A 14,418-nucleotide genomic window follows, 5' to 3' on the forward strand; every position below is an offset into this window, starting at 1 on the left:
TCTCGGTCTCTGTGTCTGTCTCGGTCTCTGTGTCTGTCTCGGTCTCTGTGTCTGTCTCGGTCTCTGTGTCTGTCTCGGTCTCTGTGTCTGTCTCGGTCTCTGTGTCTGTCTCGGTCTCTGTGTCTGTCTCGGTCTCTGTGTCTGTCTCGGTCTCTGTGTCTGTCTCGGTCTCTGTGTCTGTCTCGGTCTCTGTGTCTGTCTCGGTCTCTGTGTCTGTCTCGGTCTCTGTGTCTGTCTCGGTCTCTGTGTCTGTCTCGGTCTCTGTGTCTGTCTCGGTCTCTGTGTCTGTCTCGGTCTCTGTGTCTGTCTCGGTCTCTGTGTCTGTCTCGGTCTCTGTGTCTGTCTCGGTCTCTGTGTCTGTCTCGGTCTCGGTCTCTGTGTCTGTCTCGGTCTCGGTCTCTGTGTCTGTCTCGGTCTCGGTCTCTGTGTCTGTCTCGGTCTCGGTCTCTGTGTCTGTCTCGGTCTCGGTCTCTGTGTCTGTCTCGGTCTCGGTCTCTGTGTCTGTCTCGGTCTCGGTCTCTGTGTCTGTCTCGGTCTCGGTCTCTGTGTCTGTCTCGGTCTCGGTCTCTGTGTCTGTCTCGGTCTCGGTCTCTGTGTCTGTCTCGGTCTCGGTCTCTGTGTCTGTCTCGGTCTCGGTCTCTGTGTCTGTCTCGGTCTCGGTCTCTGTGTCGGTCTCGGTCTCGGTCTCTGTGTCGGTCTCGGTCTCGGTCTCTGTGTCGGTCTCGGTCTCTGTGTCTGTCTCTGTCTCTGTGTCTCGGTCTCTGTGTCTCGGTCTCGGTCTCTGTGTCTCGGTCTCTGTGTCTCGGTCTCTGTGTCTCGGTCTCTGTGTCTCGGTCTCTGTGTCTCGGTCTCTGTGTCTCGGTCTCTGTGTCTCGGTCTCTGTGTCTCGGTCTCTGTGTCTCGGTCTCTGTGTCTCGGTCTCTGTGTCTCGGTCTCTGTGTCTCGGTCTCATTTTAACCCCCACCCCCCACACACCACCAAGGTCAGAGACGAGGGACATTAAAACGACTTCCAACTGACCACCCTGCCGATCATCTGTCCATGTATTTTTGTGTTCGCGATATTTCAAAAAACGTTGAACATTTAGCTTTCATATCACAAGTATCTATTCCTCAAGATATTATCTCAACCTGAGTCGATCTCATTAACTTGGCTTGTATAAGCAATATTTCAAAAACCGTTCAAGATTTAGCTTTCGTATTACACAGATCAATTCCTCATACCATCCAAATGGCGAGGGATTTGAGTGTCAGCTCCTTATTATGTTAAAATGGAGTACCGCTCTGCCCTTAAAACTGGCACCCCAGTGTCACAACTGTCTCTCCTGGATTCTGTGAAATATAGATAATGTGTAAGGGTTTGATTTTACATAGGCAATTTGATTTATTTATTTATTTATTTTGTCTGTCGTATAAAAGCAAATGTATTGGCATCTAAATGCACGTGCAAAAACTCAGTCGCATTTCCATGTGTATGCAATTGTGTAGTTCAGCAACTACATTTAATATATTCCAACAACAACAAAAAAAAACTTTTTCTGGAATTGAATCACGTTCAATTTCCACACTTTCCTCCAAAGGCATTTGATTTACTCTTCTGCCTGTGAAAAATGTTTATTAAATGTTATTTGGCAATATGTTCTTATTTCACTATTCAAACAATAACTGGATAAACTCAGTTGAAATATTTTCACTGCTTCATAAAGGCAAATAAAATAAATTGGATACGAATTTTGTGGAAAACGAATTGTGCAGTTTGCAATGAGTCACAAATAGTAACAAGCAGGTCATGCAGTTGAGTCACTCAACTGGAGCGCCAGCATTAGTTGGTGGAAGTTAAAGATCACACTGTGTGCTTCATGAAGATTAGGCGAGCTGTCGCAGACATCCTGGCCAAATTACAAATTCCTGTTCTAACCTGCAGGGGATCACTGCATCAGTGGCACAACCACATCCCCAGCAAATGATGCTGCAAGGAGCCATGTACTACATATCATATAAAAGAGACCTCCCAAATGTGTTCCATAGAGAGCACACCTATTTGGCAGTAATTGAGCCATTGAAAATGACATTGCCCTTCTCTACACCTGATATGTGCTGCATATGGTTCATAAATTAGGACACACAATGAACGATGACACAGGAGGAGGCCATTTGGCCCATAATCCCCACACTCTATAAACAATAGAATAATTCAATTTATGAACTTGATTTCAATGAGGGAAAGGGTTGTTTAAGCACATTTGATTGGGGCAAACACAGGGAAAAAAATAATCAGGTTTTCTTAATTGTTTGTTTCACTGTGGGATGAAGAGTGAGAAAGAAAGAAATAAACACTGACATCACATTCCATTTTCGAGGAGACCCTCTCACAGACAGCACAATCACCTGTACACATACATGGGCCACCTATCAGTCCTGCCAATGCTCATGTATACCTCTATCCCAAATGCTTCAAACCAAATGGCTGTACAATCCCCTATCTAACTCCAATTTTAATACATCTACTGATTATGCTGCCACTACTTATCCATGGAGACAATTCCAATGCATTAACTACTCTCTGAGTGAAAGACCACTGCCTTACACCCATCCTAACTCTCTTTCTTCCTCCAAGTCAGTGGCCCTTGGTCCTGTTGCTGTCCATTCTGCTGAAAAACTCTTCTGCATTTATTTTCTTGACACCCTTCATCATTTAAAAAATCTCTATCATATCCGATTGTAATCAACTCCTTTCTTTTATATGAAGTCCTGCCACCTTCAAGCAATCCCCGTGACTTAGTCTGACTTGCTGTTGAATCGATCTAAGCACTCTATGCTGAATTCTCTCTAGGGCAGCTATGTCCTTAATAAAAAAAATACTTCATCAAAAGATGTGGTGACCAAAAAAAGAACACAATACAGAGTAGTATTTGAGGTGACACCTTACCAAACTGCTGTATAAAATCCCCAATTAACATATCTATCTCTCCACAACTGAAGTTAAACCGACAGGTCTATAGTTAACTGATTCCTCTCTGGATCCTTACATTTGCTACGACCTAAACCTCTGGTACCTGTCCTAACTCCAATCGGCTGTTACATATTGTCAGTTAAAAGCTCAATGTTGTGGTATTTGTGGATAAGCATGCATAAATGCCTATGCATGAACAAGTAAAATTGACGGTTGCATGTTATAATTTTGCTGTAGCACGAATCGGTGAATTGTTATATAAACTGCTTGATGTAATGAGCTAATTTTGACTATAGATGGCAATATTGTACTGTAAACTGCCTAGTGAGGTTCATGCAGATGCTGGAATGTTCTGAGAGGAAACTTCCAGTATGGGCAAGAATTGAATTTGCTGGAAGGCACGGGATCATTCTGTGATACTATATAAACCCGTGAGAGCGAGGTGTAGAGAGACGGGTGACATGTGACGAGATGTGTGTATCCATCATCCCTATGCTCAATTTAACTATGATGAGTGAACGAGGTGTTGATGTACAGAGCGGATGTTAACACTTGGAGCCAATTATTATAATCAGGTTGATAAAAACTCATTAAGATTGCGCATCGGGAAAGAATTCCTTTGAGTTCTTTAATCATCCTGGAGAGGCCAGCATACGAGAGAGAATAACGCGACAAGACTCGATCATTCAACAGCCCTGGTGGACGAGGTGAACACACACGAGTTGAGCCAGCATGACAGGGACACTAGGCAGAAACAACTCAATGTGAGAATCGGAGTTGGACATTGTATGTAATGGTGAACTTCCTCATTTGAATTTGTATCTGTTTATTTGAAATACAAATTTCAAAAACGTTACGTTGTTGATGTGATCACTGTAACGTCACTCAGAAGTCGCAGACCCCAACAAAGATCCATTTGATTGGGAGCCGACCGGTACGATCGTTCATACTCGTGAAGCTCAAACGTTGGATTGTAGCCATTAGAGAACGAGCTGGGTTCAGCACCACAAACAACATACATACACTGAAGGGAAGAAACCCCAAGGTGTATACCCCCAACACATATATCGGTTAACATCACACTTATCAGCTCCACCACCTCCCTCAATACTCAAGGAAGCAAATTATATGGCCATGGAGTATCATCTTCAACAACTGTTTCTTTACTTAATCTACTCTTTCTGTAAGACTAACTCCTCTCAAACCACTTCCACACCTCCAAATTAGATTCTCTCAGCAAGCTACTGATAATTCCAATGACTGTTCTTGTATAACTGTTGAAATAAGTCTATGTTCCCCACCATTATGTGTTCCTCATGTTCATCCCTCTCCCTTCCACAGATCTCCTAATGTCTCTGTTCCCCACTGTTTTGTCCTTGCCACTCCTGCCCCTCTTGTCTCATGCCCCCCTTGCTGTGCGTTGTGTGTTAACTCTCACACGATCCTCGACAAGGTATACAAAAAAAAATAATAATAATAATTCAATAAGCCTGCCATCCTTTTTTCATCACGAACCAATCTCCCTCTGCTATCCCTCATTGACCCACATTTTTCTGAACCTGCTTTTTACCTCATGACTTAGGTCCTTCAAGAATGCCTTGCTATAACAGTGCCTATAGAAAGTCTACACCCCCTTTCAAAATTTTCACCTTTTGTTGCCTTATCGGCTGGAATGAAATTGCATTAAATCAGACTTTTTCCACATCGTGACCCACAACTTCCAAGTGAAAAACATATTCTACAAATTGCAGAAAATTAATAAAAAATAGAACATCTTGGTTGAATAAGTGTGGAACAATAAGTGTAGAAAATAAAATAATAGAACATCACAGTGTGGCGATTGCGATGTCTGATAGTATCTCATCTAAAAATAAATGTGCCATCAGTGTTTGTTCACTCCTCACCCTGCAACACTCTCATAACCCCCTCTCTACATGCCTCAACCTCAAACTCCCCAAATCATAATCAATAACCTCATAATGTAACTGCTCCTACCCTACTGTTATACGGTAGAGGTATGTGCTCTACCGATTGCTGTTCCAGTTTTGTAGCTATATTGGTTTTACAATACACCTCATGTTTTTCCTCACCTTTGTTATTAAGGAATGCGTTTTACACACCTTCTACATATAAAGATATAAATGTGGAAGGTGTGTGAGGAGTGCCCATAATGGGTTAAGACCAGTTATGGGCACTCCTCACCTGCATCTTTATCTGACCATTATAGATTTGTGAGATGATTAGTTTGGAAAGATTCTTCATACAAGTAGAGGTACATTCAAAGTACACTGCCTCCACGACAAATAAATAAATAACAAATCCTCCAGCACGCAACATTGCCGGGCAGTCTTGGGTGCCTGGCGATGCCCCCGTGCAGCACGTGGAGACGGAATTGGGAAGGAGCGGTGTACAATAATTGATTGTATAATTGATTGATTGCAAAATTAAAATAAATAATAATCGTAAAGTAATTAATTTCTTAATCAATTGGCTCATAGCATACCAATACCACCACCGTTTCATCAGAATCTGTAACTTTTTGAAAATTAAGTCATTGAAAAATGAATAATTAATTGATTAATCGATAATTCAAAAATACCCTTTATAGCCAAATCACGTGTTCACTGTTGTGTCCAAACATCAGCTTCCAAACACAAAAGGTGCCTGAGATATTGCCCAGATGAGAAACAAAATAAATAAGTAATTAATAAATCGATAATAATAAAGTAATTAATCGATTCATGAATTCATCAAAAAAAATTTAAATGCAGTTTTTGCCAAAGCAGATCTGCAGTTTTGTCCCCAAATTTCAGCTTCCGAGCTCAAAGGAGATATCGCCGGAAAGCAAGAAAGAAAATAATTAATTGATTAATTGATGAATCAATAAATCAAAAATACTATTTATAGCAAAATCACTTGTTCACTGTCATGTTCAAATATCAGCTTCCAAGCTCAAAAGGTACCTGAGATTTTGCCAGGATGAAAAATAAAATAAATAAGTAATTTATAAATCGATAACAATTAAGTGATTAATCAATAAATTGATTACTCAAAAGATAAAAAAGTACTGTTTTTGCCAAAGCACATCTTCACTTTTGTCCCCAAATTTCAACTTCCAAGCTCAAATCAAAAGATGGCTGAGATATCGCCCAGACAAACAAATGAATAAACCAATGTCACCCGCAGGGTGACCCGTATCTTGCCAAAAGGTGACAATGTGTGACTTCTTTAAGGTCACACTGAGGTGAACAGAGCTGCTATCCACCAGGAGCGACTCCTTGAGGAATATCTGCCTACGAGAGATTCCGATGAAAATCGTTCTACAGAGTAACCATGAAAAATATGCGTTTGCCTCATAACGTCACCAAATGACGTCATAATGTCTCAAGCTTGACATATCAAGAGAGCACTCATCGAGGTGTTCAATTTGAAGTACGACACGATATGGTTCCTAAAACTTTAAAAATTTGACCTTGGGGTCAAATATGTTTGACCTCAGGTGCTAACCATGAAGGTCAAGGCCAATCGCCACCAAAAATTAATCAGCTGAGCGCCAGACCATGAACTATATTCCCATGAAGTTTGAAGACGATCCGATCAAAATTACTCAAAAAATAAGAATTTCGTCGACTCCCCTGATTTGCGACAAAGTGACCTTGACCTTTGACCTTCACCTTCACCTTCAAAATTTTGTGCCCAGAAAGGGACCTCTATAGGCCTCTGATATACGAAGTTACAAAAATTTCCAATGATAACTGTGCTCTGCAGAGTGATTTATACATGATTACAGACCAAAAATAAAAAAACATATGAAGGTCAAGGCCAATCGCCACCAAAAATTGATCAGTTGAGCGCCAGACCATGAACTATATTCCCATGAAGTTTGAAGACGATCCGATCAAAATTACTCAAAAAATAAGGGTTTCGTCGACTCCCCTGATTTGTGACAAAGTGACCTTGACCTTTGACCTTGACCTTCAAAATTTTGTGCACTGAAAGGGACCTCTATAGGCCTCTGATATGCGAAGTTACAAAAATTTCCAATGATAACTGTGCTCTGCAGAATTTTTTATACGTGATTACAGACAAACAAACAAACAAACAAACAAAAAAAAAAACATACAAGCTGACTAACATATCTTGCAAAAACTTCGTTTTGGCAAGATAACAAACCAACAAACGGAACAGACCAACATACTTGACAAAATCGAAGATTTCGCCAAGTAACAAACAAGAAAACAAACAAACGGAATGAAAACTGAGTACTCCCTTTGGCGGCCGGTGATGACGTCATGCATTGCCTGGATATGGAATTGGGAAGGAGCGGTGTACAAAAAGGCATAATGACTGTTTATTGAAACTTTATGTTTGGTAAATCAATATGTCCTCCTTTCATTATATTTGTGAGAAACACTGCTCGAGCCACAAGAAGAAAGGGATTCATTTAAAACACAAGCACAACTACTCTGTGGAGGGTAGTGAAACATTCTGAGCTGAAGGGCTAGAAGAGAATGAAAAAGTGAGATTTCAGTTTTTCTCTATTCTCTTTCCAATAGCAATAGATCACCTTCAGTAATATAAAAAAAACATTAAAACATGAAAGATTTAGAAAGATTCCAATGAAGAGTGCAGGTGAAATGGCTACTCTGTCCAAGAGAGTTATGATCAAGTAAATAAAGAGAAAATTGCAAGGGAAACAATTTTAATTAACCCCAGATGATTAGAGTGTTTGTGATGACTTAGTTGAGCTGTTCAGAGTTTTGAAGAACCATGTAGAGATTATGAAATACTTTATAAAAAAACGATAGAAAAACAAAATTCTCAAACCCACCTGTGAGAGTGCCATACTGTCCAATGTCTCCCGCCACCGGCACTTCATACTGCTGATCAACATCTTGAGCTGGATGAATGACACTTTAATTATATCACTCACAACTTGCCTTTGCAAGTTTCACACTCTTTTTACATTCACAAATTACAATCACAACTTGCCTTTGCCTCATGGAAAGCAAATCCAACTGTGGGTAATCTCAGTTCCTTCCATAAAGCTCGGAGCAAGTGTGTGTCCACCCTCAGGAGAGCCAGAAAAAAAACATCGTTCTAAGCTCAAGTCTGAACTCTCAAACCCCTCTCCCTCCTCCAAATCCTGGTGGCGTCTAATCAAATCTGTTTCTGGTGTATGTTCCCCCTCCATCCCCTCCCTTACCTCAATTGGCCGCACTGCTGACACCGCACATGAAAAGGCTGAATGCCTAAACTCGGTGTTTGCATCGAAATCTTATGTCCAAAACCCATCGCTTTCTGTACCCACCTTACCCAGTCGCACTCAACTGTCCCTAGCCTCTGTGTCCATTTCTCCTGACAAGGTGGAGAGCTGGCTATGAAACCTCGACTCAGATTCTGCAACCGGTCCAGACGGCATCAGCCCACGTGTCCTAAAAACTTGCTCCTCTGCTCTTGCTCACACTCTCTTTGTTCTATTCACCCTCTCATTTGCTCAAGGTCATCTGCCATCTGCTTGGAAATCAGCAAACATTACTGCCCTGCATAAAAAGGTGCAAAAACAGATCTCTGCAACTACAGACCAATCGGCCTTCTCCCAATCATCAGCAAGGTTATGGAATCAATCATCGCTTCAGACATGAAATCCTTCCTCTTCTCCAATGGCTTGATTTCCGATCATCAATTTGGTTTCAGACCAGGTCACTCTACCATGGATATGTTGCTTCTTGCTCTCCCAACAATGGATGGAGCTCCTCAATGCCCGACATGAAATCAGAGCCTTATCCCTAGACATATCGTGTGCTTTTGACACGGTCTGGCACCCTGCCTTGCTCACCAAACTCTCTTCCTATGGTATCCAAGGCCATGACCACTCATGGCTCGCAGACTTCCTCTCCTGTCACTGTCAATGTGTGACCCTAAATGGAGTTATTTCATCCCCTCTTCCTGTCCAGGCTGGAGTTCCTCAAGGGAGCGTTCTGGGCCCTGTTCTTTTTCTGGTTTTCATCAACGATCTCTCAGACTCTCTGGAAAATCCTCTTGATCTCTTTGCTGATGACTCCACCCTCTGCCGGACCATCTGTCATCCCTCAGACTGGCAAGCAGCAGCTTCTTCGCTCACTGCAGATCCGGGCAAAATCACAAACTGGGCCAACATGTGGAACGTGTCTTTCAACAAATCTCATACTCTCACTTTGTCTCTCCGAAAGGACCGTTTGGACCCCCCCCCCCCAATCCATATATTTTCTCAACAATCCTCTGGAATATATCCTTTCTTTCAAGCTTCTGGGTCTCACTATCTGCCATGATCTTTCCTGGAAAAGCTACATTCCCAACCTGGCCTCCAGAGTCAGTCACCGACTGGGAATCCTCCGTCGTGCAAAGTCGTTCCTCGGCTCACCTGAACTCCTGACCACATAAAAGCTTTCGTCCACAGCCTGATGAATACTGCTCTCCCCTCAGGCTGGTGCTCCTGCCTCCCACCTTTCTCGGCTTCATGCTGTGGAAACCAAGGCATTTCGGATCATTGGCATCTCCCGCGATGAGGCTGAGTCCTTGGGCCTCTCACTCTCTCACCGCAGGCAGGTCGGTGTTCTTTCTGTCTTCCACCGTCTCCTCTCCGGTCTCGCCACCCCCCCCGCTCTGTCTGTGATTTGTCCCCACCATATTTCCGCAGGGTGCTCAAGGTCCGCCAACAACCGCCTTCTGGTAAAACTACCAAAATCACGAATCACTGCTCACCTTCCCTCTTTCATTCCTCGTTTTTTTCCCACCTTTGAAATAAACTCCCTCACTCTGTTCAATCCCATTCTTCCCTCCAGGCCTTCAAATCAGCTGTTTACCACCACCTCTTATCGTCCCCCATCCAAATCCTCGATTTTTTTCTACCCACGTTAATCCACCCCATACCCACCCCCTTCGAATTCCCTGCTTTCCTTCCAGAAAGTCCCTGTAATGCCCATATTGTATACCCCATGTTCCCCACCCCATCCCTCTCCCTTCCACAGATCTCCTAATGCCTGTTCCCCACTGTTTTGTCCTTCCCACTCCTGCCCCTCTTGTCTCATGCCCCCCTTGTTGTGCGTTGTGTTAGCTCTCATACGAGCCTCGACAAGGTATACAAATTAAAAATTAAAAAAAAAAAATCACAGGACTGAAAGCAGACTGTGCCCCATGTGGGAGAATCGGAAAGGAGTGGGGGGGAGGGATGTGGAGGTACAGTCCATATTAAATAAACTAACATTTTAAAGCATGTGAAAAAGAAAAGAAAAAAAGTTACTTTATACTGTATTTGTTCAAAGGCACAGTTGAGTTTTGTGGTAACACAAAGACAATTGGGAAGTTGAGCTAAGTAAATAATGTAAATAAATCAGAAACAAATTTAAATTAACAATAAAAAACAAATGCATGGAAATTAATGAGGTAAGGCAATGGACAAATAAAATAGTCACTATAATGTGGCTCGCCAGGTAGCCAGGTAGCCAGGTGGGCAATGTACCTTACTCCGATACAAAAAATGTGGATGATGAATGTCCTCCAGTACAAAGAACTGCAGATACTCCAAGAGTTTCATCAGATATGGCTAAGGGGAAACAATGTGAAAGTACACGTGCAGCGAGGTCACAAATGGAAATATAGTTTCAAAAACCTCATTAAAACTTTTATACTTCCACAAGGTTTGCATATGTACCACTATATTGACAATATGACAATACCTTTTATTAAACAGTTCAACTGATGTATGTGAGCGTTTATACATATATCAAGATGACCCCATTACTGTAGTTGGTACCAGGAAGTCGATACCTCTCCTCTCCCCTCCCTCCACCATCTCTTCTCCCCTCCCTCCACCCTCTCTTCTCCCCTCCCCTCCGTCCTCTCCTCTCCCCTCCCGCCGTCCTCTCTCCTCTCCTACTCTCCCACCTCTTCCAACCCCCTCCCCCCCCCCGCCTTAATAACCACGTCGGACGTGTTGTATATGCTGGGAATAAATGTCAGTATGCGTCAGTCAGTCAGTCAGTCAATGGATGTGTTTACTCCATAACTCCAAAACAATGAAACCTAGCAGCCTGAAACTTTTCATGCATACCAAGGGAACTCCAATGGAGTGCATGAGTGAAATTTGGGGGTTTGGGTCAATTGAAACACCCCTTTTGAACACAATTAACGGCCTTATTTAATTATATCCTTTATCAGGCATATCCTCAACCAGCTCACTCTCGATGGGGTCTTAAGGTGCATCCTGGGTGCATCCCTGGATTGGCTGTCTTAAGGTGCATCCCTAGAGACTTAATTCACCATTTTGATCAGCCTGCTCAACAATGCCTTGAGTTGGAACAGGCCGCAACAATTTCTTCACGATGACGTTTTTTCCCCACTTTTCTCACTCATATCATCGAATGCCTGATCATCAAAGCTATGAATCGCTGGATACATTGCAATGCTTATAGACGTCCGGAGATGCCAGCGTTCATGGCTATATTTCATTTCCGCACATACCAGAACCTCGAGAATCTCTTAAACTAAGCCAAATTACAAAATTTAAGCTCCAGCATTGAACTTAGCAGCAGCTCCGACTGCTAAAAAAAAGGGTTCATTTGTCAAAGTCAAACATATTTGACATTTCGGGAGTTACCGGGAGGTGTTCAATATGATGGATCAAACAATTGCCAAGCCAACCATTAAATATAATTTGAGTTTGGAGGATCGCATCACGTGGATAAAATTACTCAAAACCTGGAGTGAAATCTGAAAATGTGAAGAAATTGGCAATGTTAAGTCTTTTGCGGGTATATGCCATTACCAATCAGCTTGCTATCGCTTGCCAAGCCAGCCATTCCTCATTAACCATTTAATTGGAGTGCCTGCTTGAGTGCTGAAGCTACTTGCTGAGCACCCTACAGTCAATCGTGGTACAGTTTGTGTCCCGATCGGTATGTACAGACAGCAGTTGCTACAAGGGAGATGTACATATGGGTAGATTTGGATCTGCAAAGGGACTCTCCACAGGTGTATGTGCATGCCTCCATGCTTGGTTACGGACACCATCCATGGTGGCAAAGTTTCATCCTGTATCTTGGAGGGTTTAATTTTTAACCTTAGCAGCACACAAGCGATCATGTTTTCCTTTGTCTTCATGACTGTTTCTAAAGCATTTGGTTCTTTTATATGACTTGGGTGTGCTTTGCAAAGGTTATATGGTTTCTCTTTGAGAGTTTCAAAAATATATATATTTTATAATCCTCTATTTCTGAGCCGTTTACCGTATTAATGCGTTTTCTATTTTTCTACCCGTCACAATGATAAGCAGATTTTTATAAATATTCACGTTTATGCACATCTTGAAACGTCGTCAATGCAACGTTGTTTTTTAAAATGTGTTTGTTGAAATTCCCCCAAAACAAGGGTGAAAGCTCGTCAAAGTTTTTGGGTTATATCCAGTACGTACTGTCGTCAATAATCACACTGACTCCAATCTGCCGATTCTCTTTGCTCTCTGCTAACTCCCCTTCCACCATATCTCTATCTCTTCTCTTGATTTTATATATACATACACACACACACACACACACACACACACACACACACACACACACACACACACACACACACACACACACACACACACACACACACACACACACACACACACACACACACACACACACACACACACACACACGTAAAGACTTGCGGTTGTGAGTATAATAAACGGATTCCATAGTAGATTCTCCAATCTTTAATTGAACAAAAAATGGCTCAACAGTTTCGAACAACAACATGTGCTACGCACAATGCATCTATTAACCTTTCTCAAGAGTGATGAACATCACCTCAACATCCACCTAAATACCCAAAGGTGGGGGTGGGCCAAGCTGGACAGCCAATCAACGCACATATCACATTGCTCGCGCATTCTGACAGTGAACAAGTGAAAAAAAACATTTGCACATTACCAGATCAAAGAAACACACTCATGTAAACCAATTAGATTGCAACAAAAACATTTCAGATAAAATCACATTTTGCGGCATGTTTGATGACTCCTGATCATATTTACTTGCAATGACAGTGACCGATTATTTTCTGATGTTATCTGAAATGTTTTTTGGTGCAATCTAATTGGTTTACATGTTTCTTTGATCTGGTAATGTGCAAATAGTTATTAAATTTGTTCACTGTCAGAATGAGCGAGGGACATGACCACGTGCGTTGATTGGCTGTCCAGCTTGACCCACCCCCACCTTTGGGTATTTCGGGGGATGTGGAGGTGATGTTCATCACTCTGAAGAAAGGTTAACGGATACATGGTGCGTTTCACATGTTGTTGATCGAAACTGTTGAGTCATTGTTTGTTCAATTAAAGGTTGGAGAATCTTCCATGAAATCTATATATACATGAAATATATATATATGAAATATATATATGAAATATATATATATATATATATATATGAAATATATATGAAATATATATGAAATATATATGAAATATATATATATATATATATATATGAAATATATATATATATATATATGAAATATATATATATATATATATGAAATATATATATATGAAATATATCTTCTTCTTCCTTCGGCTACTCCCGTTAGGGGTCGCCACAGCGGATCATCCTTATGATCCGCATAGTGATTTGGCACATGTTTTACGCCGGATGCCCTTCCTGACGCAACCCTGGTCGTCTCTTACGACACAGGGATATGGTACACCTATTTTAACCGGGGTATACACCGGCCCAGTATACTGGTACTCATTTCGCCGACCTCGGAAGGATGACAGGCTGAGTCAACCCCCTGGTGTATTAATTCAGTGGCCCAACGGGGCTTGAACTCGGGACCTTTTGGATCCCAAGCCGCTGCCCTAACCACTGCGCCAACACCAGGCTCATATATATATATATGAAATATATATATATATATATATATATATATGAAATATATATGAAATATATATGAAATCTATATGAAATATATATGAAATATATATATATATATGAAATATATATATATATATATGAAATATATATATATATATATGAAATATATATATGAAATATATATATATAAATATATATATATATATATATATATATATATATATATATATATATATATATATATGCCTGGTGTTGGCGCAGTGGTGAGGGCAGCAGCTTGGGACCCAAAAGATCCTGAGTTCAAGCCCCGTTGGGCCACTGAATTAATACACCAGGGGGTTGACTCAGCCTGTCATCCTTCCGAGGTCGGCGAAGTGAATACCAGTATACTGGGCCGGTGTATACCCCGGTTAAAATAGGTGTACCATATCCCTGTGTCGTAAGAGGCGACCAGGGTTGCGTCAGGAAGGGCATCCGGCGTAAAACATGTGCCAAATCACTATGCGGATCATATGGATGATCCGCTGTGGCGACCCCGAACGGGAGCAGCCGAAAGAAGAAGATA

At 41.7% G+C, this 14,418-nt stretch overlaps 1 protein-coding gene across 6 annotated transcripts in view; it reads right to left on the reverse strand.

Annotated features, from left to right (window-relative positions):
- The window catches only part of LOC147034762 (protein FAM178B-like), a 173,484-nt gene that overhangs the window by 18,597 nt on the left and 140,469 nt on the right, over positions 1-14,418 (reverse strand). For all 6 annotated transcript variants that reach the window (XM_085888466.1, XM_085888487.1, XM_085888476.1 and 3 more), the window contains 2 exons: positions 10,454-10,537; positions 7,784-7,852 (listed from right to left, as the gene is read on the reverse strand). In XM_085888466.1, coding sequence (XP_085744592.1) covers positions 7,784-7,852; positions 10,454-10,537 — 153 coding nt within the window. The remainder of the gene's footprint in view (positions 1-7,783; positions 7,853-10,453; positions 10,538-14,418) is intronic.

The sequence above is a fragment of the Eptatretus burgeri genome, chromosome 1 (genome assembly GCF_056783735.1).
Source record: "Eptatretus burgeri isolate ZD-2024b chromosome 1, Ebu_testis_v1, whole genome shotgun sequence".
Lineage (NCBI taxonomy): Eukaryota > Metazoa > Chordata > Myxini > Myxiniformes > Myxinidae > Eptatretus > Eptatretus burgeri.